Source organism: Xiphias gladius, chromosome 13 (genome assembly GCF_016859285.1).
Source record: "Xiphias gladius isolate SHS-SW01 ecotype Sanya breed wild chromosome 13, ASM1685928v1, whole genome shotgun sequence".
Classification (NCBI taxonomy): domain Eukaryota; kingdom Metazoa; phylum Chordata; class Actinopteri; order Istiophoriformes; family Xiphiidae; genus Xiphias; species Xiphias gladius.
The window spans coordinates 4,443,701-4,470,114 of record NC_053412.1 but is presented as its reverse complement, the minus strand read 5'-3'; the positions used below and the strand labels follow the sequence as shown (position 1 = coordinate 4,470,114).

The following is a 26,414-nucleotide window of genomic DNA, read 5'->3' as shown; positions in this document are numbered from 1 at the left end:
ATCTGTAAATTCTACTTCGTTTCCATACATTCACCACGCTCTGCACTGGGAGTTCATGCATTTTTTGTCTTCTTTCCCTTTGACATAAATTGATTATCCAAGCAAAGTCCTGCACTGTCTACCTATGGCTGCATCCTACCGCTGCACCAGGCCCAATCATCAATCACTCGGAAGGGCCGTTAAGCACCTTTTTTTTCCCCAGAGGAGTGAACTGACATTGGACCCCGGAGGCCACTAAGCTCCCCCTTTCTTCTGCTCTCGCCGCACACGTCGGGCCCCCCGTGCAGCAAATTGGCCCCTCCCGTTGGGGATCCTGCCAGCTCTCAAAATCACTGTCCTAATCCACGGGAAGACCATGAATTATGGGGGACTTAAATACGAGATATAGGAGCTAAGTGCTATAGGAGATAACATGCTTCTCACTTTTTTCCTTCCATAGCCACCGTCGAGCGCGCAGAAGCCAGCTTGTGGCTGACGTGCACTAGCTTTGTCACATAACTACATTATGTAGCGTCCCCAAAGGCTACGGCATAATGCGATACGCGGCGCGACTGTCGCGGGGTTGCTACAACAGCTTTGCCTCATGAGTTATGTATAAGTGTTTTCACTGCGGCTTAAGGATCAGATATTGTACCGCACTGTCGCTGTTTTAGTTTTGCCTGCTAATGCGCTGCAAACTTTCCCCTTTGGTAATTTTAATATCTGAGTCGGGGTCTTTACTGTAAATGTGTCTTGACAACACAGACGCCTCACGGACGCCACTCATGAAACGGGCCGATATGAGATTGTCGCGCTGTCTGACACAATAAAAATCAGCGTCGAGGGCTTGTAGCACGGCTGCTGCTGGAGGCACGCCGCTGGATATCACACGCACACGCCACTGTCGTCCCAAAGTCACTGTCAACAGTATCAAGCCGTGTTAAAACTGAAACATATCCGTTCGTCTCTCTGACTCTCCAAACTTGCCTTCCAATTCATTCATACTTACCTTCAGTAAGTCTGATCTAACATGGGGAAAAAAAGCAGTAAAACATTGTGGGGTTTTTTTTCATAGACTTTGCTGCATTTATAAATCAGTGTTTTCAATTTTGGTTTTAATTTTTAATTACTTAGGGAAATTGCTCTTACTAGGATAATTTCCCATCTCTTGCACGAGTTTTCTCCAGCAAATTCGGTCTCTTCTCTACTTGCTCGCTGTCTAAATTAAGAAAATTGAATTGGAAGATGAGTAAACTCCTGTCTTATTTAAAAGAGAATACAAATCCCCTTTTGATTAACCTTTGTCTGATTTCAGTCTCGTCTTAACCTCGACGTCCTGGTATTTGATCACAATTACGGCATAGTTTGATTCAGGACACTGTGTGAGAGTAGATTCCAATTAAAGTCTTTTAATTGAACTGAGTGAGAAATTGACTTTCCTTTTCCCCTAATGTGCTGGTGGAGAAGCTAAACACCTGAAAGGGAGTAGATTTCAAGCCGCTCTGTGCCACCGACATGAAAAGTGGTGTGTGGGTTCAAAACACTCGCCCCGCCACCTTTGATGTGGTTTCCATTTGAAGTGAGCGAAAGCCCCACCCTCCCCCCTGCCGCACAGTTTTCACCCTGTTGGTTCATCTCACAGGGGTACCTCAGGGTACTATCAACAAACTTGAGATGTTCCTTACAAGTTCTTTAAAGAGAAAAAATCTCCTAAACTCTGCACAAATACCTGCACTGAAGGACTGTTTCACGGTGACATTTCATGCTGCTGGATTTTCATTTATTTCAAAGTCAATGGCCCTCGTCTCAAAGGCCTTGATTTTTTTTTTTTTTTAAAACAGGATTTCTCAAAATCTTGAATGTCACACCCGAGTGCTCTCAGCATACTTGGCAGCCAAACAGTCGCATGAGGTGAAGGAGTGCGTACTTCTCTTACAGAGCTCATTGAAGTGAATTGGTAAACAGGTCCCTGCCCGCCCATTGACTTTGCCGCCGCGTGGAGGAGTCAGATTGCGCCGCCGCTCCGCTCGGATCAAACTGTTGAGAGGCGGCAGTCTTGCCCCTGACATGCGCCACTGCACTCTCCTTGACTCACTGGCAGAGTGCTCTATATGTATGGAAATGAGCCATAATCACCATAATATGTGTCCCATCTCTTGTATTTTATAATGGCGCCATTACACTTTTTTTCTTCCCTGTATGATGCCTTTTCCCCCTTATTCCTCTCCTTTCCACTGTAGTGTACCTTCCCCTCTCCATCTATCCCTCCCCTCCTCTTGTGCCCCCACCCTTCTTCCTTTTCCTCCTACTTCACAAAATCCTTTCTCCTTCTATCACTCCTTCTCATGCCTTCTACCTCATTTACACTCTCACTCATCCAGATGACAGGAACAGGTGCACTATTAATTATGCTTTAAAATATATCTCCTCTGCACTCCGCTTCTTTCCCCTTATCAGTGTGCACTTTCTGCAAATGCTTCCCTGCCTCTAAACTTCTCTCTTGTTGTTCTTTCTAGATTATTGTTTAGTCTTTCACTTTGACTTTCTATACCTTCTTCTTCTGCGGTGCCTTTTTTCGCTCAATATTGCCTTTTGTCACTCTTGCTGTCTAACGTTTGCATTTTCATGGTAACTGAGAGCAACTCCTAGTATTTTTAGAGAATCAAACTTAATTGTCTCATGATCTCGAGATATCAAACTGCTCTCACGTGATCCCGTCTCACGATCTCATTATCTCAAGACAGCAAATTGCGATTTTGTGGTGCTTATGTTTGCTATCCTGAGATAACAATTGATTGACATTGTTATCTCAAGGTATCAAATATTGTTTTCTCGTGAGCAAGACTTAAATATCTCATTATTTTGGGATAACAAAGCCATGGTTTTTCAGAGATCCAGCTGCTTAGCCCCACTGATGTTGTTTAGGAGCCTGTCCAAATCCGCTTAGCCTGATGAAAGCAACAGTGTGAGGGGGAGAGACCAGATTAGATTACATTATTTAAAAATAAATAAGCGAGAATTAACCCCATGGTGAAAATAAACCCACTTGCATAGAGTACTCAGTAACATCTAAAAACGGGGAAAATAATGTTCACACCAAACTACAAATAGACCTATAGATGGATACAAATAAAATCAGTGTAAGGCTCTGGGCTTCCACCAGCCTCCAGGACAGTCTCAGTGCTCTTTTGCATAGATTTTTCAAGTCATTTATTCACTTTGTTTAATTTTAAACCCGCGTGTACATTTTAGAACTCAAGCATAATGGTAAAAAAAAACATTGGTGGAAAGTAATTGAGTATTTTCATTCTATACAGCTTTATACTTCTGCTTCACTGCATTTGAGAAGGAAATGCTGGTAAAAAAAAAATGTATGCGCAACCATAGCTGCTTTTGGCTTCCAAACATTTCCACGTTGTCGATCAATTTTATGTTTTTTTTCTGATTCTCTAAATCTGGGGAGAAGCCCAGTGGCGATTCTCGGGAAGACTGAAACCGGAGAAATTTGCATGCAGATCTATTGGCAAGGTTTCCTGAGTATCCGCAAAGCAAGTTGGATGAATAAATTATTGCAGACCTGACAGGCTGTTAGCCTGAAAACACCTTGCAATTTGGTAGATTAGCTTACATAAGTGCCTTTTAATTCATATTTGAGTTAAAGCTGGAGGTTCCGGACTGCTGCTGAGCCAATAGTCCCTTTATCTCTTCATCTTCATTCTGGCTTTAGTATTCACCTCTTACGCTTCTACTTTCTCTTCACCGACTGTCGCTGAATCACGACAGAAAACGGCCGACTGTGCGCGCCAGCAAAGCAGGTCTCAATTCATTAACTGATAAAATTAACTTTGCAAAAACAACTGTTAGTTCATTTCAATATTGGCTTGAATAGAAGTGGTCCCTCCGAATTGGAATTAGTATATAGTGCAATGCAAGCTGAATAGCTGTGACTCCGTACTGTGAGACACTGAAAACATTTCCACATATCTGGAGGGGTTACGAGTGCCTGAGCACAGCAACTCTGCCTCACATCAAGCAGTTTCTGTTTCCAAGACAGCACAGGCGTCTTCTATCGTGATTATGTTGTGCGGAGTAAATAAAGCACTTTTGGCTCCCTTGCCTCGGTCTCAATGCAGTGTATCCTGGAGACACAGAGTAATTTACCAACATGTGAAATTCAAATTTCGCTCAGAGGTAAATCGCAAGAAGAGAGGGAATAAGCCCGTCGGGAATGCACAGGATTCTGTTTGACTGAGCGCTCCACACTAATTGCATGCGATTGATGGAGAAAAGTGCTAGAGGAAACGTTGAACTTGCAGTGCATTATGGGTAGTTGACCTCTGTCAACTAAGTCTTGTCTGTGCCTTCTGGCAGTGTTTTTTTTTTTTTTTTTTTTTTTATACCACATTGACGTCAGAATATATGAGGCCTGTATGTGTGTTCAGATTGTGCGATTTAGTGGGGAACAGAGCAAAATTCTGCACAAACCCTTTGTGGCTCTCACAAAAGCATAACACTCTGATCCATCAGAGTCAAGCTGAAATCAAAAGATTCAGCTGAGAGGATATCGAAAATAATGACCTGGACTTGTGCCAGAATGTTGCAAGATTTTAGCTCTTTTTCCCCTTTTTGGAGCCACTTTAGTCAGTTTTTCTAAGGGTTATTTTAGACGAGGATGCAGGGGATGAGGTGCGTGTGAGCAATTGAGGGTTCGTGCACTTTGTTGGTACAAATTAGCCCTCTCCCTCACCTTGTTAAGTGTGTATTTTTGGGATAAATACGAGGGGAAAACATCAGTTTATCTGCCCACTGTCAGCCTTGTTAAGTTTGAGCACATGGCCCACAAGGCAGCGGTGGACAGCTTCTCCAAGTTGCATCCTTCAGCTTGCGTGTTTGTGTTTCAGAAACATAGCCCGGTTGATGCGGCAGGAGGGGAAATGCAGGTGCTTGTGTTTACTTCCCTCCGGGCCTCCCTCCCTCTTTGTCTCCCTGCTTCCTCCCTCCTCCAGCACAGAGGAATGCAGATAAATATTGATCTAGAAGGCGTTCGGAAAAAAATTATTTACAGCAACAGAAGGAAATTAAATAGTGTCAAAGCGAAGGAAAATTAGTGAGAAAGGGAAGGGTAATCCTTTAATTTAATTAGGTAAATTACAACAAAAAATCCTTTCTAAGTCTATTTTTTTCTTTCTTCTGCCTACTTTCTCCGTCTTTGCTCTCCCTCTCTCCTGCTGGAAGGCTTTCCTGCGGTTGCCAAGCAACAGGGAAACAGTTTTTCTTTGGTTTTGCCAGCGGGTCCCGGAGGCAGGCCGGGAGAAGGGGGCACAGTGGAAGCACTGTGGAGTCTGCCAGCAGCCGAGTTGCGTGCCTACAGCTGGACCCGGGTTGCGCCGCAGCCTCCCCCGTTCCCGGTCATAGCGCCACTGGCAGGCACCCGGGGGATACGGCCGGGTTCATGATAGCAGGGCGAGCTCGCGGGGCACCCAGGCCCCCAGGAGTAAACATGGGGTCGCAGTGGGGTCGAAGTGATGAAACAGCATGACTTCCAACCACGGGACCGGATCAGCAAGCCCCCCGGAGAGGAAAAGCCTCTTCTTTGCGCTTTGTTTTTAGAAGCTGACTCATAAGTTGCATAGAGTTGCATAAAGTCGTTCAACTTGGGACTCCCTAACAAACATTAAAAAATAACACACCAAACATAACATATTTGACAGAAAATTAAATCACCAAGGGGCTTTTGACAGGCGGTGGAGTACCTCACAATAGAAATCCTTTTTGCAATAAGTATGCTAATCAAAGCCTCCACTGAAATGGATTCTACTGCTCTTTTATTATGTTATTCTTTCTCTCTTCAGGTGATTGACACATTGTAATCTTCCTAATAAGCACCTCCGCTGTCTGTTTCCTTCCTATTGTGTTAGTGTTACAATAGGCCAATTTGGCAGGTGCGCAGTGTTTGCTGAGCGCTCAATATAGAGGCTAATCTCAGTTACCTGCTATTATCCTGAAATGCAGCCACTCCACGTGCTGCGTCCCAACTGTCAGTCTCCACTGGAGTCCCCCAGGGGTCAGCAGCCAATCAAACCTCGCATTACTCATTTCTTCCCTCCCTCCCAACCAATCATCCCCATCATTACTAGCCTGTCTCTGGTCATTAGGATGTCTCTGTAGCTGCCCGTTGCTTCAGAACCTTTTTCCGTCATGCCCTGTCACTGGATATTTAAAACGCCTTTTGACAGCTTTCTAAAGGAGTTTTCTACTGTGTTGAGCTCATATATAAGACTTAAACATAAAAATGTGAAAGCCAGCTCTATTGTGTTTTTTTTTTTTTTGGTGGGAAGTCAGTGGGGGATCAAGTCCTTGTAGCTGCACAAGTGACTCCTACTGGTTGGTCTTGGTACCAAAGGAAGCCGGAAGCTTCAGCACATATAGAGAGATATTATGAATCTCTCTATGTGTCAGGCCGTGAGGTTGGCACCCCTGCCCCGCTTGTGAAAGGAAGTGGCTGTTGGCTTTGTGTATATCAAGACAACCGATTGAAAAAAAATTGACTAAACTGGGGAGAACAAAAAAGAAAAAAGAAAAAAAGAGACTGGAATAATTCTGTCTGTCAGTAGATCTGTTTCCTTTTTTCCCAAAACTTTTAAATGTAGTGTTCTAATTATGCTTCTGAGTGGTGATCGGTAAAATGTGTTAGTGTGCCATTTAACAGCTGCTGTAAGTGTGTTTTGTGTGTGTGTGTGTGTGTGTGTGTGTGTGTGTGTGTGTGTGTGTGTGTGTGTGTGTGTGTGTGTGTGTGTGTGTGTAAAAGTAAGCTTGTACTGTTGTTTGATTGACTCAGATAAATATTGTATGGCCACAGACATGGCGCTGTAGCAATAAGGGAGCAAGTTGTGTATTAGAAGACATACAAATACATGCACATACACACGTCAAGCTAAGTTTGAGTATCCGATAATGATGTTGTATGTAAAGATGTGATTTTCCTGCCAAAATTGATTAATAGGGCTGTCAGCTAAAAGGAGTTTTTTTCGCAGCTTTCCCCAGTAGGGCTATTATCTGTTGACGTGATAACACAGTGCAAGGTATCGTTGTCCTGTCTGTTTTTTTTTCTAAATTATTTTGAGATGAACCGGGGGCTGAGGACCCGAGGACTTCTCTGGAGATATAAAATAAGAATATTCCAAAATTTAAAGTGCTAGCCTTGGCCCCATCCTTCAGCCCGACTTTACAGTTGAATTAATTTGCCCCATCAAGTTCATAACACAGAGGTAATCTGTCTGATTTCAAATGAGTTGTGAAAAGGTCAGTTGATGCAAGATGAGGCAGATAGTTGAGGTCTGCCGTGCTCTTTAGCAAGGCTTTTAGCACACCGGAATTATATTTTCCATATATTAAATATGTGTGACTCAGGCGTTCAGCCAAGGCTTATCAACTTGATATTATAATATAATATTTTTTTTAAAGGTGTGATTTGTTATTGGCTCTACAAATGTCATACCTGCTAATATCATGGCTTCTCACGCCCTAAATAACAGCTGAAAGACTCTAATCAAAGGAGATGTGTAATCAGTCTGCGACCCAGCTGACATTTTAATCATTTTGGATTGTATGTCCAAATTTTTCATGAGATTGACATTTCAAAATGCAAATGACGTGCTCCACGCACAGAAAATGTGCGGAAAGCATTGCCACCTTAAGTGTATTCCATGAGGCAGACATGGCTAAAAAAAATGCACTGAAATAGAAGAGGTGTTGATGTGAAGTTTCAAGGTGGTGTATAGCGTATTCAACCCCAACAACACTTCAGTCATATTAGGGTTGTTTTCTACTATTAGTTTTAGGTTTTAATTTCCAATATTAGCTTCCACAGAATGTCCATATTCTGTGAAACTCCAGATTACATTCAAAGCCAACATTTTTAAAATTTCTCCCTTTCTGCAATATCTTTACGTGGCAGCTATGGTATGGTTAAGTTGGGGAAAGATGGCGGTAGTGGAAAAAAAAAAACTTTAGGTAAGAATGTGGTTACAGTTAGGGGTTAGAGGGTCGGGGTTAGTGTTCGAGTAAGGGAAACCTCAATTGCTGGTCTGTGAAAGGATGCAAATTCGATCTCCTGGATAAAAGTCTGATGACCATCCAACACGCTGACTTATGTGTCCTTACTTTCCCTTGCTATATACCGGGCACACTACTTCCTGCTGTGGCACTAAAGGTTGGCACTGGACGTAAATCTGGACTGGACGAGTTGTAGAATTGGCTTTTACAGATATAATTCTAGGGATACTGTGCTGCCTTTTTCATAGCTGGTTCCTTTGCGTAGACATTACTGTTTGATGATATGTTTGTGTTGGCGGAAATGGTATTCATATCATTTTGGAACATGTGATATGGATTTCAGATCTCATAGAATTTTATGATACTCAATCGTCTTTCCTTTTCTTTTTTAAAACCCGAAGGCATCAAATCCCCTGCGTCACAATGCATTTTAAATATACACCTCTCTTTTTTTTTTTTTTTTAAAATCATGCAGTCAATCAGAGAGGTGACCGGCTATGTGTTGGTGGCCCTAAACCAGTTCGACTACCTGCTGCTGGAGAACCTACGGATCATCCGCGGCACCAAACTGTACGAGGGCCGCTACGCCCTGGCCATCTTCCTCAACTACAGGCGGGACGGGTATCACGGCCTGAGACAGCTGGGCCTGCGCAACCTCACAGGTAAGAATGATGGCATGAGCGTGGGAATATTTAACGACCTGCTGCTTAATCATCATGTCAGTGTAAAACTCTTGCGCTTTTGTCTCTTGTTCTTCTGTTTCACTTCCACTCTTACGAGATAAATGGAGCAAAATTAGAGTAAAAGACTGATTTTGTGAATCATGGATACATTTTTAAGTTGCCATTTCTTGCACTATAAATGCTTATGCTTGATTTGTTTTTACACCCACATATACATATTTAATAGGGCCTTTTTAATTAAGTCACAAAATTGCAACTCAACTTTTGAAGCTATGTATCTGCCATCCGGGCAAATTAATCTTCTGTGTCGCTATGTAGAAGGATCTAGTGTCTGTGAAAAGTCCTACTTTCCCCTTAATTACATTTTTGTTTACACTCTGAAAAATAGGCTTCTATCACGTAGTAACTTTTTGGATGTGGTTGTGGTTATTATGTTTTAATGGATCAGCTGTTTTTTTTTCTCGTGTGAGAAATCTGCAAAGGGTAGCTTTAGTCTGCATTAATTTCTTGGTGTCAGACCTTTAAATAAACACCACAGCATCATTTCATCTTTGTCATTTGGTTTTACCCAGGGGCCGGGTGACCTTCCAACTCCAGTCAGACTAATAGAAGCTAACACCATCTTCTGTCTGTCTGCTTTATTCATTTTTAAAGAACCCACTTCATTGTCTTCACGCTGAATCTCCTCTCACTGCTCCTTCCAGATTTTCTCCAAATAGCCAATTTAGTCATTATCTGTGTAAATCATACATGTAATCCTTCCAGATTGAGCTGCAATGGCAGTCAGCCTGCTAAAAGGTTCACTTTTTTCCAGCACATCAGGAGTCAGGGGTTGCCTTTTTCTTCTGTCCTGGCGGCGGCATTACCATTGCCCCAGGAAAGAAACACAAGCTGTCATAGGAGAAGGACTGGCTGAGGGACAACTGTCACATACAATCTGAAGAGAAGCAGTCTGAGGGTCATTCTGTTTCTTTTACAGAATTTTTTTGCTCTATTTGATGCCCTGCTGTCTAGAGTGACAGAGAAGACGGTAAACAGAGAGAAGCTGCGTGTATGGGACGTAGGTCAGGAATGAAACGTGTTCCAGGATGTCCAATGCTGATGTACTGAATGCTTGAACATTTGATGTACGGTATTAAACGTGGAGTTAATAAAGAAAAGGGGGTGTAGGAAAAGAAATAGTTTTACGCATCCCTTTTAAATTCACTCAGTCTTTGTAATTTAAAAAAAAACAAGACCGTGAAGGGGACAATGGGATGCTTCCAATGGTTTTATTTGGTTTTATCCAGTCAGATTTTGGATGAAATTTGCTGGACTTCTTTGTGGCAGAAAAACAGGCAAAGAGCGCTCTTCTTCCAGCGTGAATGGAGAGAAATCTTTTAGAGCATCTCACCATGGCCAGTGGAAAAACTCAACACGTGTGTCCTTCAAAGCACAGCCAAAGAACAGAAGCAAATGGGTGCAGAAGCTGCCAGTCCTCCTGACAATTTGTCCATGCTGATGTAAAAGTAATCTGTTAGTATCTAATGTTTTAACAATGCAAAAACGGCTACATATAGCACCTTTAAGGTAGTACCATGGCATGAAATTGCTGAAGAGAGTGCTAGAGCATGAAACAAGGAAAACTGGGCTCAATCCCACCACAGACCGACCACGTGCTATGTGTCCTAAACTGCCAAGAAACCAGGACGCCTCTGCTGTATCCCCCTTTGTTGTATTTTGCCTCAGGCTCCTTCTGTGGCATCGATCTGCCGGCTTCACACTGCTCTCCCGTGGGCATTGCGATTTATCCTGCATCTATCCTGCATTTCCTCCCGCTGACAATTCTGTGTCACATTTTTCACAGAGGAACAAAATTAATTGCAGTGTAAAACACAAGTCATGTGTCTCTGCCGTCCCGGACCACCCTTTGTAAGTTTTGGGAATTTAGTACAAACGCAGCAAATGTTCACCAAGCGCAGAAAAAAAAAACCTCAATACAGGAAAAAACATCAGTGTTGAGAAAGTTGGACAGGAGAAATTTATCCTGGGCTCTTATGCCATTGACTCTGCAGGAGTGTTTGTGTGATTGATGGTGGGGGATGAAACATTGATCCATATTAAAGCACATGACAGATTTAGTGAAATAAGCATTGTTTCATGGAGTCTGAACATGGTGATAAAGGACGCCTGAGAGGGCAAGCTGACACTCTAAGCTGGTAAAGCAGGAGGGTGCCTTCCATTTTGACCACCCCCTATGAAAAGAGGGAGGCATAAGTGGACCTTTATCCCCAAATGACCCATGATGGGCAACTCATGATGATTTTTCCATCTACCATGGACGTCTCATGACTTTCCCCTGTTCCCCCTAAGGTGAAAATGCTGCATGATCATGGTACTTCATAAGCTTCCAGGAATGAGGCAATGATGCAGTTACCGGACTAATGCCTTTCGGCTGTTTTCTGCCTTATAGAAGGACCAACAAGTCCAGCCAACATACAGACCCGGATGTTTTTCTTGATGTAACTGGAATAGCACATACTTACTTTTGGTATCTGCAAGTAATCCTTTCATACCTTGCACTATTTATGTCTACGATGCATACTCTGCATCTCTGAGTTTCTCCTATTTTCTTGAAACATTTGAAGACTGTGTGGATCCTCAGAAGCAGAATTTACCTCTGGTTCACCGCTGTGATTCGGGCTCTCCACCGGCTCCCCGCGTGCCTGTCTGGCTGGCACTCCACACGTCTCTTATTTTAGCACATACTCGGGATGATGCCTCGCATCGCTAGCCCTTTGGTCCATACCATCTGATCCCGGCGCACCCCAGCGCTGCAATTACACCAGATCCACCCATGCATATGGATCAGTACTGTTCCTCTTGATTCCCTTCACTCCTTTGCCTGGGACAAAAAAGCAGAAAATAAAATATTCTCTCTTCTAAACTTACAATTAAGGCCAGTAGATTATTCTCGCTCTTTAACGCCGATATGGAAGCTACCACACACGTTTGCTTCGATTCATGTATTGCTTGTAGTTCACTTCGCAGCCTATCACCACTTACCTCTTCCACCATATATAGAGGGGATATATACTGTACGTGCCCGAGCGGGTATATATTCAGCATTTCTCACTGCACACAATGCATTAAGCAACAGCTTCTCTGCTACTTTATCCCGCTGTGGATTCAGTACACAGTGGGAGTCTGCAGAAAGCGTGGAATTCAATTTGGCTGTTGAGTCAGTATGCATACAATTCTGCTGGTCTTTATAGTAGCAGGGATATAGAGTAATCTGTGTTAAAGAAACTCCTCTGATACCGACTTGTTCGGCTTTACCCTGTGATGCGCGTGCAGCTCCGCGTCAGGCTGCGTGACATATAACACACATGCACGACACATGTACCAGCAGCCACACGAACCGGGTGCATACATACAACATGCCTCACTACACAGGGCTAATTACCCCATGCTGTGCAGCAGTGGTGATAATAGCAACCGTAATAGTTTCAGAGCTGATGCGGTGGCATGTGTGAAGCGGGTTTCAGATCCAGTTTGCCCCTCTTTCTTCACTTAACTTTTGCTGTGCTTTTGAGCGCTTTTGCATTTTTTTTTTTTCTACCCTGCGAGATTGCCCATTTGGATGGGATCCAAATGGCTCAGTTTGCCCCAAAGAGAGCTCTGACTCCAACTTCCCATCTGGCAGCAATGCGCCCCCCCCCAATGCCTGTGTTCAGGAAGCAAATTACCAGTTTCTGCCACCCCCTTTCTTTTTTCTCTAAACTCCCTGCCTTTCTCACCTGTTTTGCTTTCCTTTAGGCTCCCTGGGACTGTAATGACACTGCCATGGTTTCACAACCTGGCAACAGCCCAAACACCCTCTAATTTAAAGCTAATAATTTCACCACTGCTGTCTTGCTAATTGCAGCATTTTTGTGAGAATTTTGAATGCATTTAGGCCAAATTACCAACAGCAGTTGCTGTTGAGATGAATTGATTAATAGACTTCGTTATAATTAACCCCGTGTGCATCTTCAATTTTAGAGCATGACTATTGATTCGCCGGTTTACAAACATTCAGAGCAGTTTCTCATTTTCACAGTCACTCTGCTCAGCTAAATCAGCAAAGCCAATGAAGATTTTTCTTCATATTTAAGGAGATCTGCAAAGTGATGATACAATATGGTTTCATTTACCCGCAGCAATTGCCGTATGTAAATATTTAGTTTTATGAGAATCAGAAATATAAAAAAGTCTCTTTGCTGTTTTGTATTTCTCAGCTCCTGAGAATTAGCAATCTGTTTCCTTCAGTGTTGCTTTCAGAAGTGTCACAAAGGCTGAATTTGATCTATACAGTAAATCCCTTCAGTGGAAAGTATGAAGATCCGACACATCAGAATATTATATCCTCCCGCTCATTTAAAAAGAAAAAAAAAAAAGGCACACACCTGAAAGGAGAATCCTGCAGCAACGCAGCTCACATGAAGACAGTTGTCTTTTTATGCATCCATGCTTGTTTCCATTTTTAACTTTCTTCCACCTCATCTTCATTTCAGAAATTGGCGCTTAAGAGAGATACACTTGTACACAATGAACGTTAGGGACTTTGCCTGGCCATATTTATACACATTTCAATGCCAGGTTTGAGAAGAATTCACGATTTCCCTCCTGTGAAAAAGAGAAAGGGGATCAAATTAACCATGGTCATTTTGTTTAGAATTTTTGTATAGAAAAAAAAAAACCTACTTCCAAGGCCTCTTTACTTAACATAAAGCTTGTGGTGTGATCTCCAAAATGTGGTGTAATTACAGAAAGATCAAATACAGTAAAAGCGGCTAATGCTAATACCCACGCTCACTCCGGACTGTTATGAGGCAGAGGGAGAGTAGAGGAACGGGGCCCATTAATAATGAATCTAGTGTCATCATTAAGGCGCCAAATGATTAAAACATATCTCCGAGCTTCAAACGCTGCTTTGCTACCCCAGAAAATGCTGCAGTCGTGGATCTGCAAAGCAAGAGATCCCTTCAGTCTGCTTGTGAAATAAAGTTTTTCTTTTTTTCTTTCATCTTTACCCCCTTTTTTGGAGTGTTGAAAGACCAAAGCACCAGCCTTCCTTTTTGAAAACAAAAAAAAAAACCCCACTCCAATGTTATGTAATGTAATACAACAGGCGCCTCTTAGATATGAACTTTCCTGCCAGGCCAGGTTGGAAATCATCTTTGTTGAACATGCCTGAGTCATCTCAGTTATGGAGAAAATACAGCCCAGCCAAAAGAACCACAATAACCTGCTGCCTCTTGTTGCTCGGTGTCTCTTCTGAAGAGCAGACAAGATAACACAGCGAAGAACATCTCGTTAAAAAAAGGTGACATTCATTGATATGCAGACACACAATGGGATGCCATCTCTGACTCCACAGTTTATTTTCTCTCTTCTCTTTATTTCAAATTCCCATTTGTTCACGCTCTTGCACCCAGAAGTCATTGTAATGCCATGCCTGTGCTCGGATTTATGAGTGTTGTGCTGTCAGCACTGTGCTGCTGTTGGTGTTTTTTGTTCAAATCCTTTGACAAGGGGACCCAGGGGGCTATGGGTTTGTCTCCATTAGTGGCACTGGCATGTCTGGAAGGAGGGCAAAATGATCTCTAATGTAATGGTAATAGTCCCCCCAGGGCAGTGTGTCTGCTGCCCTGCGCACCGTTCTTTGATGTTAGGGTACACTTCCACTGGCTGGCACGCCGTGTCATGTAGGTCAGTGTCAGCTGACCCTGGCTAACTGAGCTACCCACACACCTGACAGAACCCCCAGTGAGCGATAATGGCCCTCACCCAATTAAACCGTATAACATCACTGATGAAAAGCCTCCCCCTGAACCTCCCCCAACCCTCGACTGCCCAATCTCGTGTTAAATGTGCTCCCGTGTCGTTAGGGAGTTAACATGGGTTAACTAGGAAGTCTAACAGTAATGTCTTTGAATAAACCTGAAGTTTCTAGTTCTAATAATGTCGACAACTTGCATTATTGTGCTAAGATAAGTTCAGTCAGCCAGCATAGAGTCACCCTCTGCGAGTATACAACAAGCTGGGAAGTGACGATAATAACGATAACTTCCCCAGGGGAATTTAAGCCCCATTCAGACTGGATTTATTTCTCGAAGGGAGGTGGGGCGATTTTAACGTTACATGCGCTGCTTAGTGATTTTAATCCTGTCCGGAGCATGTACCGTATGGGGGTACTTATTCACCCCCACACCAGTAATAGTTACAGCCGCAATTACCGGCTGATTTCTGGCAAACTTGCTGGTCCGCCTGTAATTTAAATCCCATCTGGAGCGATGTTGTCTTTTAAACTGGATCACTGAGTTTTTTTCCAGCTGCTGTCTTCCTGATTTCATCACGTCATGCTTCAAACCAAATACAAGAGTTAGGTTGAGCATCAGGAGGTTAAGAAGTGGACGTTACAGCAAAGGAAGCACAAGTGCTGCCTAAAAATCTTAGTCTCAGCCTAAATGTCCTTAAGCAAACAAATACAACAATATTTCCGAAGTAATTAATGGCACTGGTTTCAAAGACTGGCTGCTCAAATATTTGGTAAATAAATGATTATGTTAATTAATAGATCATAAATGTGGACATACAAAAGGGAAATAAAAGCAATACTGCCAAGCAAAAACTCTATGAGGAAAAGTAAAATATTGCCAATAATTAGCTGATTGAAACGTTGAGAAAGTTGAAGTCAGGCACCCAAACAACAGTAGTCCTCCTGCCTAATCTAGCACAAACTGAACTCTGTCCAGAGTGAAAGTGGTGGGTGGCGAGGCTGAATGAGTCAGCATTTCCGCCCAACAGTCCTTGGAAATCCCACCCAATCAAACTAAATAGCCGTGACTTCATCAGACTCGCTCATTAGAGCTGAATTCATTTTTTCGGGAGATTAGAATTACTTGTAACTGGACTCTTGAGTTCCCTTTTTTAAAATGTTCTGAAACACAAGTTGTAAGCACCATTTTGGTCTCGGAGAGAGCAAAAAGAAACAAAAAAGTACTTGTGTAATTCAGGGCCAAACCAACCAGCCCCTGGATTTTGCTGCTGTTGAAAATGCAATATTCTAACCTTGACTGAATGCTTACGAACCTCTCTACAGTTTGGGAAAATTGGTTGACCAAATAGGGTTATAAAACCCTTTCAAAACCTATTTGATAACCTCAAAACTGCAGTGTCATTAGGCTAAAAACAAAGCTAAAACAAAGGGTTTACATCCTGATGATGGGAGGTTTTCATTTGACAGTAATTATATTCAAAATGTCTGCTAGTTTTTTTGTCTTGCCACGAGGGACATGCTGCCCTCCTGATAATGTGGCATATCTGTATGCTTTTGAGTCTTTGGTAAAATAAATGGCATATGCCTCGCGCTGCGTTTCTGTGTTTTGCAAATTTTGCCCGCGTTCTCTTCCCAGGCGTCTGTAACCTGCTCGACTCAGGTGAGGTTTAATGACATTTTTGGGTCCATTTATTTTATCTTTTTTAAGTGCCCCGCCTCAGTCCAAGCCCCTCTTGAGATCTGTTTGCATACACTCCAAACTGCAAATCCATTAGAGTGTTGAGCATAGCCAATCATTCTCACTGATGAATATGTCCGTGCAGAGCATCTGTTGAAGAAGTCACACGAGACGAAGGTAGAAACAGGGAAAGGGGGAGTGGAGTCGTGCTGGACTGGCTCAGGAAACTAAATATACTGTATAACCAGATGAAAACAATTTACTGGTCATAGTTGATTTGCTGGTGTGTGTATGTGCGTGTGTATCCGTGTTGGCGTGTCCCAAATTACCCAAGTGGGGGTGATGAGTGCCGGAAAATGACAAATTGCCCATTTAGCCCATTGTAAGTGTCAATTTTAATGCAGAGGGTTAGCTCTGTTTCCGACACTTCTTAAGTATTTTGCTCCATGAAAATGCGTAATGTCAGACGAGCAGTGTGTGTTTGTGTGTATATGCTTGTGCACTGCAGGTGTTCAAGTACACACACATTATGGCTCTAAAGGAACTATTTTCCCCCTTTTTTTACATTTTTTTATTTGGTTTCCTGACTCAAGAGTGGACATTTAATAACAACCCATTCTCAAGTTACAAGCTAAGCTGCTGAGCAGTTTTACCGTCTTGATGGCTCCCCTATGGTCCATTCAGAGTGCCCTCTAAATTTTAGTTTGATGTTCTCAGCTCAGGCAATTGTACCAAAACAATATTTTCCAGCACAATAACAGAGCAGGGAGTGGACCAACTGTCGGGGTAACTCCACTGTAAAACAACTGATCACCACTGTTGTAGAAAAACAACTTGGGACAGCAATTCTGGGGTTGTTTGTCCTTTCAGTCTGCACCTGGCAATTTATTTGATGAGTGGGTTGCTTGACCTCTGGGTCACTGAGACCTATTAAAAGCTCACTTTAAAACTTTAAAAACACATGACTGGTTAGAGAAATTTTTTTTTTGCAAATTTATGGCTTTTCTGAGCTTGTGATTTTAATTGATTGTCAAAGCTGCACACGTTCCTGACTCAACGAAGCCTAAAAGTGAAGTGCTTATAAATGTTACTTCTTAAACTGATAATTGTTGGGGGTCAATAGATTCTCCACTAACCCCCAACCAACAGACACACGCACGCACAGACATTAGTGTTGATCACTGACGACCGCTGCTGTTCGTTACCTTGATTAGTATTCCGCGGCGCTCTCCTCTCTTTGGCTGGCTCCTTTGTTTGCCCGCGCTGATTGGAGGGCCTCTGCTTAATTTAGATGCAGGGAAGCGGTGACAGAAGAGGGCTTATTAGGGCCGTGAGCCCTTCCCGCCTTAAGTGCAGAGTTTCCAGTTCCATTTTCATTTGCCTCCATTATTGAATTTGCTGGCTTCTTATTCACCCTGATTGTATTTTGTGTCACCTTTAAAAAAAAAAAAAAAAAAAAAAAAAAACTCTGCATCCCCCAGGGGTACTGTGACACTCCGATGGGAGACTTACATTTTGAAAGTAAACTAATGAAACAGGCAAAAGTTTAAAGATCGACACTGGAATGTTTTTTGTCCTTTTTTAAAAATGATTATTTAGAAGGCTTTTTGTTTATTATGTCTGAGCCAAACGTTTGAAAAGTTTTCCTAATCGTGATTGCTGTGTAAACTGTTTGCCCGTGAGTGTATTTTGCTAAGAGAAACCTTAACAAAGGAGAAAGGGAGTGTTTATGTCTGTGTGAGTGTTTATAAGACAGGGCGGACAGACGGGTGGAGCAAGAGTGGGTGGAGGAAAAGAGGAAGAGTGATGGCAGGGATTCATTTAGCGTCCATTGCAGCTTTAAGTAAAAAAAAAATAAAAAAAAATAAATAAAAGTGTCATCTCCGCCTCCACCTTTTAGCTGCCTCTTTCAGTGCCTACACAGCTTCCATAATCTCCTAACACGAAGCATTTTTCATAGGGATTCATCACAAAAGAATATCATTCGAGACCGCAAAATTTAATCAGGGGCTTTAAAACACAATTATGGTTATTGGGGAGGACACGGCGGCGACTCACCGGTTCGCGGGAGAGGGGGTGGGAGGAGGGAGGAGCAGGGGAGGGAGATTGAGGGGAGCTCCCCCGCTCTGTCTGCGCCCTACCGCTCCTCTCCCATTTGTCACCGAGCACAATATCTCTTTGGCTGGCAGAGCTAATAATGGAGAAGTGGGGAAACGGGACTCTGGAGACCCACCTCCGCCTTTCCGTGAAGATCAGATAAGTTCTCCTCCAGTCAGAGGCCCCGAGCCACTGTGGATTTGCTTGTAAGGATTGTATCATTTATAAAACACAGCACACGCCTCTGACAGCTTTTTAGGTGTGTGAATAATGCAGCTCTTTATAAAATGTTTGCCTGACCAGAAGGAAACGCGACCCACTTTGCTCTCTGAAAAGTTCATTTCATTTTGGTCACTCGTAACACAAAACCCCTTTTGCTGATGCCTAGCTTTTTTTTTTTTTTTTTTGTGCCTCGAGGCAAACTAGTTGCCTTTTTCTGTCTTTATTATCTTGGCAATCTGCAGCCATTTATCTACCAGCGGCTTGTTTGCAGTCTGGAGACTTAACAGTTATTCATGGGATTTGAGAAGTCGTTTTCACTTAAGCAGCTACTTTCTCAACAGCCTCTGTTTTTTTTTCTTTTTTCCTCTTTAGAGTAAACATGCTTGGAGGCACTGTACAGTGGAGTGCTTCACAATTACACAGAGAAGGTTTTCCTAAGGCACCGACTGCTTGTTTTCCAGTCAAGTCGTGTGTTTACCTCGAATTGTGGGGTTTCTTCGTCTTACTGTAAATGAGGACAGAAATCCACTGCTTTATTTTAATTACGGGTAGTTTGATTTTTCAACCATACACACTCGGACCCTGACACACCCACACCCACCAATTAATCATCCCATTCGTGCACACACAAACTTCCTTCCCTTATCCATAGTCCCCAGAAATAGTGGGAAAAAACACCACGTGTGTGTGTGTTTCTTTTTTTGAGGACATCTCTTTGTTCAGTATACTGTGGGCATTTCAGCCATAAGATGAAAGAGATTTTTATACTAGTGTGGGGAACTGAATGCTTTATTGTTCCCCCGGTTCTGATCTCGTTTCAGCTTTCTCTCGTTGCCTCATATATGTGTGTGTGAAGTTCAAAGTCTGTGTCAAAACCTTGAAACGGTTGTCGGTTGGCTTAAAAGGCAACTTCTGCAACTGTTTTTGTGTTGGGTTTTTTTTAGCCTGTTTTGGAGAATTGTGCTATTTATTAGAGTATGTCCTCCAATTTTTCTGCCAACTCTGTCTCATTCTGTCTCTAAGAACAGTGATTTCTACAGATGATTGTCCTTATTATCTGAGAGAAATTGAAAATGTTTCTCGGGACAGCAAAAGGAACTTGAACACAATCTCTGTCTCGTTGTTTCTGTAACTTTACTTCATTGGCTCAATGCGAGTCATTATTTTCCAGAGTCACAGAGTTGTTGCCATTTCAGTAATGTTCATCGATGTTCCCTGAAGAGGTTGCACTCTAAGAAAATGAAGGCAATTTGTTTCATTCCCCAGTTCGGCACCTTCTGTCACGCCAGCTGTCTGCACTATGTCACAGGCCACACAGAGCAACAGGAACTGTTGGATGTAAATGACTGCAAAGAGTTTACAGATCTCTTAGATGCCATACATTCTCAAATAAAAGCCAGTCTTCAAATAATGCTTTGGCCTTCTGGGTCCCCAGCACAGCCATGTAAAAAAAACATTTGCAGGGAGTGAAATTACTTGGCTAACATAGCAAATTCACAAAAATGCACTTTTCCACATCATTAATCCCTTTGGTTCAACTGCATTTTAACTCCAGTTGGTTCAAATTCACCGTTCTTGGGTGTCAGGTGTTAAGCTGCTGTGAATTAAAGACAATACTTCCTGCAAATGTTTCACATTAAAAGCCAAAAACATTAAAAAAAAAAAGCATCTGCTACTCACCTGCCTGAGAGGCTTTGCAAGGTGCTGAAACGCCTTTAACAATAAGAGCCTTCGCAAGGATACTGATGTTTGGCATCACTGGTCTTGATACACATATATGTGCTCTCTCAAATTTGAGTTTGACTTTCATGCCAGATACAATATTCTCTGATCATAAGATTGTACATAATTAAATTGAGTACAGTTAGTGTGTGGGAGCTCTTTAATGTATTCATATTTAAAGCCTACCAAGAGGGCCTCGTGCCATTGGAGCCATTTGAAGGCTTTTAATGTGAAACATAAGCTGGAAGTGATAAGTGAATGATAAAAATTCCCTATTACATATTATGCACTAAATAATATCAAACAAGGAGGCGTGAGGTAAAGGTGTATCTCTAACTCTACCTTCCTTTCAAATAGAGCCCAGCATATCTCTGCAGTTAAGGCCCATAAAGGTCTTGGTCTCTATGTGAGAATTTATGGCCTATATGTATGTATCTGTATGAGCAGGAACACCCTTTTTTTTTAATGACTTCTCGTTAATGGAACTACATTGGATCTTGCTGGAATTTCTATGAAGAAGGTGAATTCCACTTAATTTTCAATTTGGGAAAAAAAAATATCGGAAGATGCTTCCCTCGGGGCTCTCTGCATTTTTCTCTCAAGCACTAAGTGATTAATTGGCATTTAAGAGGTAAAGCCACGGCTTAACTCTACATCTCTGCCTACAAATGCGAAGCTTTGTCGACCTGATGCAACAGAGCTCCAAGATGCTTTTCGCTTTTGGAAAGGTATGTGTCTGTGTTTTTTTTTTTGTTTTTTTTTTCATGTGTGCATGGGCTTTCTTGTGTGTGTGAATTTGTAAGAGTGTGTGTTGGTGTGGCAAAAGAAGAAGGTGCACCCGACTGTGGAGAGAAAGAGTGATCATCTCAATTTCTCTGTTCCCCGTGCTCAGCAAGTCGGCCCATCACTGGAGTGAGAAAGCACATTTCATGCGGGAGGGGATGGGTGGGTCTGATGGGTGAGTGCCGGGTGGAGGACGACAAGGATGGAGAGATGATCCTAATAAAAAAGAACATGGTGGACTGCCCAAATACGCTCTGCTTGAGCTGTGTGATACGTGACGCTCCCGCCCCTGAGACAGGACAATAACGGCAAACTCATGGACTCATCACTCGAGGACGGATCACTATTACGGCCTTATTCATCAGCATAATTAGAGAGAGAAAGTGATGTGGGATAAGTGGCTAGCAGGACTGATGAAAGCTCATCAGCAGGCTCCCCATAGAGCAATGGCCACTGATTGGTGCTGGGGCCATCATTGCCAAGAAACTACTTCAAAATAGGGGCTATTCGCTCTGCTTAACGACAGTAAAATGAACTTAATTGGCTTGCAAAGGCAGCTAGGCACAGGGATCATTTTTATTTCCTTAACAAGCTGTGCACTGATTGGCCTTTTCTCTATTTTGAGTGTGTGTGATGCACAATACAAATTAATATTCCCAAGAAATTTTTTACCCCATTTAAATTTTTGCTCTTACCTTTTGCTCCTCCTGCCAAAGTCCTTAGGTCTTCTTTCTCTTTATAGCTCTACATAATCATTCAAAAGGTCACATGAAGATTGTCAGGGTACTCCTCACTATTCATTGCTTCTACTGTAGGGTCAGTGATCTAAAAGTTAATGTTGGCCCAACTGTTCTGTGGATAAGAGTGGCAGCTAAGTGCTATAAAAAAGTTGAATAAAAAGTAAATGTGCAGTAAAACCAGGGCTGTGAAAAGGTAGCCTCCCTATCCACTTCTCCGACATTATCAGGTTTCCTCAAGTACTCAGTCATATTTTGTGTGAGCTTGGTTGTAAGCTAAACCAGTGGTTTCCAAGATTGTCACCCCTAAAAACAGAACACCGTCAACTAGACACGCCTTGTCGCTAGTTGCGTATGTCTGACTTGTGTTTGGGAGTCGGAGATATTGGTAATTCCCGACATCAACGGTATGATCGCTTGTTGAAAAGCTTTCAAACATTCAGCTAATTTCAACGGGCCTACGCACTATTTCCTTGTATCTGGCTTCACTTGGTAACAAACAGCTAAAAATACAGAATAACGAAAGTAGCTAATTTAGGCTGTTGACTATAAGGTTAGCACTAAGCCAAATCACCATTCCTAAATCGGAATAAGCTGTGTTTTCCCTGTTACCCAATTCTGCCAACATTTTGTCCTGACTGTACCTTTCATCTTGTTGCAGGCCATCTACTCATATAAATATACTGGAACCATGTCTGCATCTTTGCATGTTCCAAAGCAGAGTTTGGCCACTGTCAAGTGATTGAAGAGCAGGCTAGAAATAATTATACCGTATAGTCTATCCAGTAACTTTTGAATGGCATATCTATTTTGTATCATATCTACTTTCGTTGTTTTTTAATGCTTGCCCTTGTTTACCTCACCCCTATTCTTACCTGAGCAAATGGAACATTCCAGTTTAGATGAGTCTGGGAAGTTTAAATGTGTGTTACTGTTTGTTGTTAAGAGAAGTTGGAAGCTGTGCTTGCTGTGAGTAAGTGGGTTTCATTTCTTAATTTCAGATTGATTTGAATCGTTTTCATTTAAATTACATACAGAATTTATTTTTAAGGGGAAGACAGAGAGTAAATGCATTTCATCAAAGTGGAGCCATTAAATAAAGCCGTTCATTCATTCATCAATTCATTCAGTTTCATATGATCAAATTCTCCCAATCACCTCCAGTCACCTCACACCCCACTGCACAGTAGCACATCAAACCCAATCTCTGAGTCAACAAGACACTTCAACTTTTGTTTGGTGTGATTTTTCTTTTTTTTTTTCTTTTTGTTTTCTCCATCACAGTGAGACGCTTTGTTTTACTGCCAAGAGAGATGTAGCAAAACGCTCCACCAGAAACCGTTTTGAACCAAACATGACCTGAGCATATGGCAGCGGAGCCCACAGCGGCCAGATACACACATAAAACGCCATCACTGGGAACTGTGTCACCCAGCAAAGCACCCGGCGGAACTCACTGCTTTGGTCGATCATACAGACTATCAGCCGGGAGGATGGCAGCTTTCCTTTTTTCTGTGTTATCAGTCCAGTTTAAAGGCTGCAAAGTCCATCAAAGCATATTTTTCAGTCAAGCGGACATCTACAGTTGCAGACACTGTGAGCTACATGTTATGATCAGTGGTTACTAAATAGGTTTCCTAAATAGGTTTATTTTTTTCTCAACCATTGAAAGTGGCCAAGTTTACATCCAAATGTTGCATACATTTTAAAAATCCAGCAAATTTGTGTTTCTGTACGATATTGGGGGTTTGGTGCATCAGGATAAACATTTTGTGTCTCTAAATTTCCAGTCAGGTGCCACTGTAGAAGGAGAGGGCGCAATAAGGCGACGTGATTAAGAGAGCGTGAGTCGAACCTCAAGCGGTGGAAAACCATCTGGAAAATGTGATGGGAAAATGACATAGTTTCTTGTATTCATTTGAGGAGCGTTACAGTCTCCCTGTAGCTGCACACACATCCTATTCATCGGCTTTTCCAACTCAGCCAAGGTTTCGGATTTTTTCATTTGTAAACTGACAATGTGCAAAGAGCATGTGGATGGAAACGCCCTTGATAACTACTAGAAGATCTACTTTAAGAAATTAAATTTCATTGGGCAACAAAAAAAAATGGAAAACAAAAATTAATCTTGCGAACCTAAGACTTGATAGTCTTGCTAGCATTAGTTATTTTTACTTCATGGTTTAATTCAGTTTGATGCGTGCTTCACTTTCTTCCTGTTATTTTCACAGTGGGATGATGATTTATATAGCTGCAACTCAAAAAGCTTTTATGAACAAATCACAAATATATTAAATCTTCATTACGGAGAAGTACTGGTAAAATTCTGTGTAGTCTATTTCTATAAAGAGTTTGGGAATTATTACTTTAAATGACAGAATTAATTTTGTTCAACTGGACTGTAACCTCTTCTCTCACTTTCTCATGTTGTTTTCTCCTCATATTGCTGTTCCCTCCCTCTCCTACTACCCTCTCTATCTGTCACCCCTCCACCTCCTTCCCTTTTTCCAGGACAATAGCTTTTATGACTACCTCGTGAATCACAGGAGTGTGTGGTGGGGTGGGTGTGGGGTGTAGTGGTGATCTTCGGCTGTACATCTCCCAACCTGATGGAAAGATCGAAGCATGGGGGGGGGGGGTACTCGAGAGGAGAGGGAAGGCGGGGCAGTGGTGCATGACTGTCGCCCATTAATGAATGACCATCCGATACAGGCTTGTCATCCCGCTAGAAGAGTTAGTGCCCTTGCCTCGATGGAGAGCAGAGGTGGCAATTTGTCGCGTGGCCAGCAAGGGGGGATCTGGACACTGGCACTTAAATGAGCATTTGGGACAGTGCTGGGTGGGTTTAAAAGAAAGACTCCCCATAAAATAGCAAAATTGATTTTATGTGTCATACCTCAAAGGTGCTAAATGTAGAAGTTATTATAACTTAATATTATAAAAAAGTATTATGAAAAAAGTTTGCTTTCTTATTTTGTCATTCTTAAAACTGAACTTTTGTCAGCAGATGGACAAAAAACCTCTTTATAATTGGGCTTTGGAAATAATGAATAATGAATTTTTGTTGGTTTTCTGTTAAGATGCAAACAAGTTCTCTCTAATTGTAGCTCTGCTTGTCTGCACTTTTGCAACCATTTTTTAGCCATGCTAGTGATGAGGCTATGGGGATGTCAGTGCCAGTCTGTTGGTCGGGCAGTCCAGCGCTTTGGTGCTGACTTAAATATCTCACTGACTGCATAGATAACCATTTAATTTGGTACATGTGCCCAGAGGATGGATCCTTATGACTTTAGTGATTTCTTTGACTTTTCCTCTAACACCACCAGAAGCTGAAAGTTTTCACAAATCCAAAAAATATCTCCACATCCAAAAGATAGACTGCCATTGAAGTATAACTACCAACAGCTACGTTGATCCCTCTTCTTTCGCCATCATGAGGTCAAAAGTTTAATTTGTCACATACTTTGGTTCATGACCAAACACCAGCAAACGTGGGCATTGTGAGCATATTAGCATGCAATCATTAGCATTGAGCTCAAGGCACCACTGTACACACCACTAGCGTGGCTCTTGCGGTGTCCGGTTGCATTTTTCAGTCTTGGCATTCCCATTTGCTAGAGTTCAATGGTGACCATGTACTTGAAAACGCAGACAGAAAACTGAAATTTGATATTGATGTCAGTGGAAGCGTGTCATTGTACCTGTTCCAAGTTTTGGATCATTGCAAGTGCTAGAATGTGTCTCTCAAATACAGCCAGTTGTAAAAGCCCCAGTTCTGCTGTTAAACCATTTATATTCTACGATGTTGAACCGATATCCTTTTTTTATTTAAATGTTGAACAAAACATTTTTACGATGTTACCCTTGCAAAGCCAAGCAACAATGCATACCGTATATCTTCTGCGACAAATACGAGAGACAATATCTGCTGAGTATCTGCTGTATTCTGACATTAAAATAAAGCATTTTTCAGAAATGTAGAGGCTTTACAGTGTTATCCACTGCGTTTTTACAGTTTTAAAGCTGCGACTAAAGACCACTGACAGTTCAGCTAGTGATGTCAAGTTGTAGGAAGAGTTCATTTGTGAGCAAAGTAGAGCTCCTGTTCTTCATCGAGTGTCCCGCCTTGTTGGAAAGAAGCCTGTCCCAAACATATGCCTGCTCTGGGCTCTTGCCAGTCCACAGTGAGCTGTGCAAATTGCTGGTTCTGTGAGACTGTGGGTGTGTAAACCTTGTGGTCTTGACCCCTCGTCTGTTCCCAGTTGACCTTATTTGTTGTTTATTGTGCACAGTACACAGTATGTGACTTAAGATATGCATATATCTGAATAAAAGCGTTCTTTTCTTTTGAGGAGTGACGTGGCACAACAACAACGCCCTGTATCAAGTCAAGGTCACTTGAGGGAAACCAGATTATAATCTACTGATGGGTTAAAGTAAATGCACGTATGGACACATCTCCTCTAGATAATTATATGCCTGTTCAGAATATTGTTATATATAATGTCTGAAATCTCTCGTATTTGGTATACGAATTGTGTAACGGTTGGCTACTTATTTCAGTATTTTTAAATGGCATCACAGCATGCTGGTAGTGCGGTCCACATGTTATTTGAATAAAGGGAGGCAGCCTATCCCTTTTTCTTTTCCTTTTT

At 42.2% G+C, this 26,414-nt stretch overlaps 1 protein-coding gene across 1 annotated transcript in view; it reads left to right on the top strand.

Annotated features, from left to right (window-relative positions):
- Positions 1-26,414, top strand: part of LOC120798198 (receptor tyrosine-protein kinase erbB-4-like) — a 230,354-nt gene that overhangs the window by 130,235 nt on the left and 73,705 nt on the right. Inside the window, exon 3 of the mRNA XM_040142305.1 lies at positions 8,510-8,696. Coding sequence (XP_039998239.1) covers positions 8,510-8,696 — 187 coding nt within the window. The remainder of the gene's footprint in view (positions 1-8,509; positions 8,697-26,414) is intronic.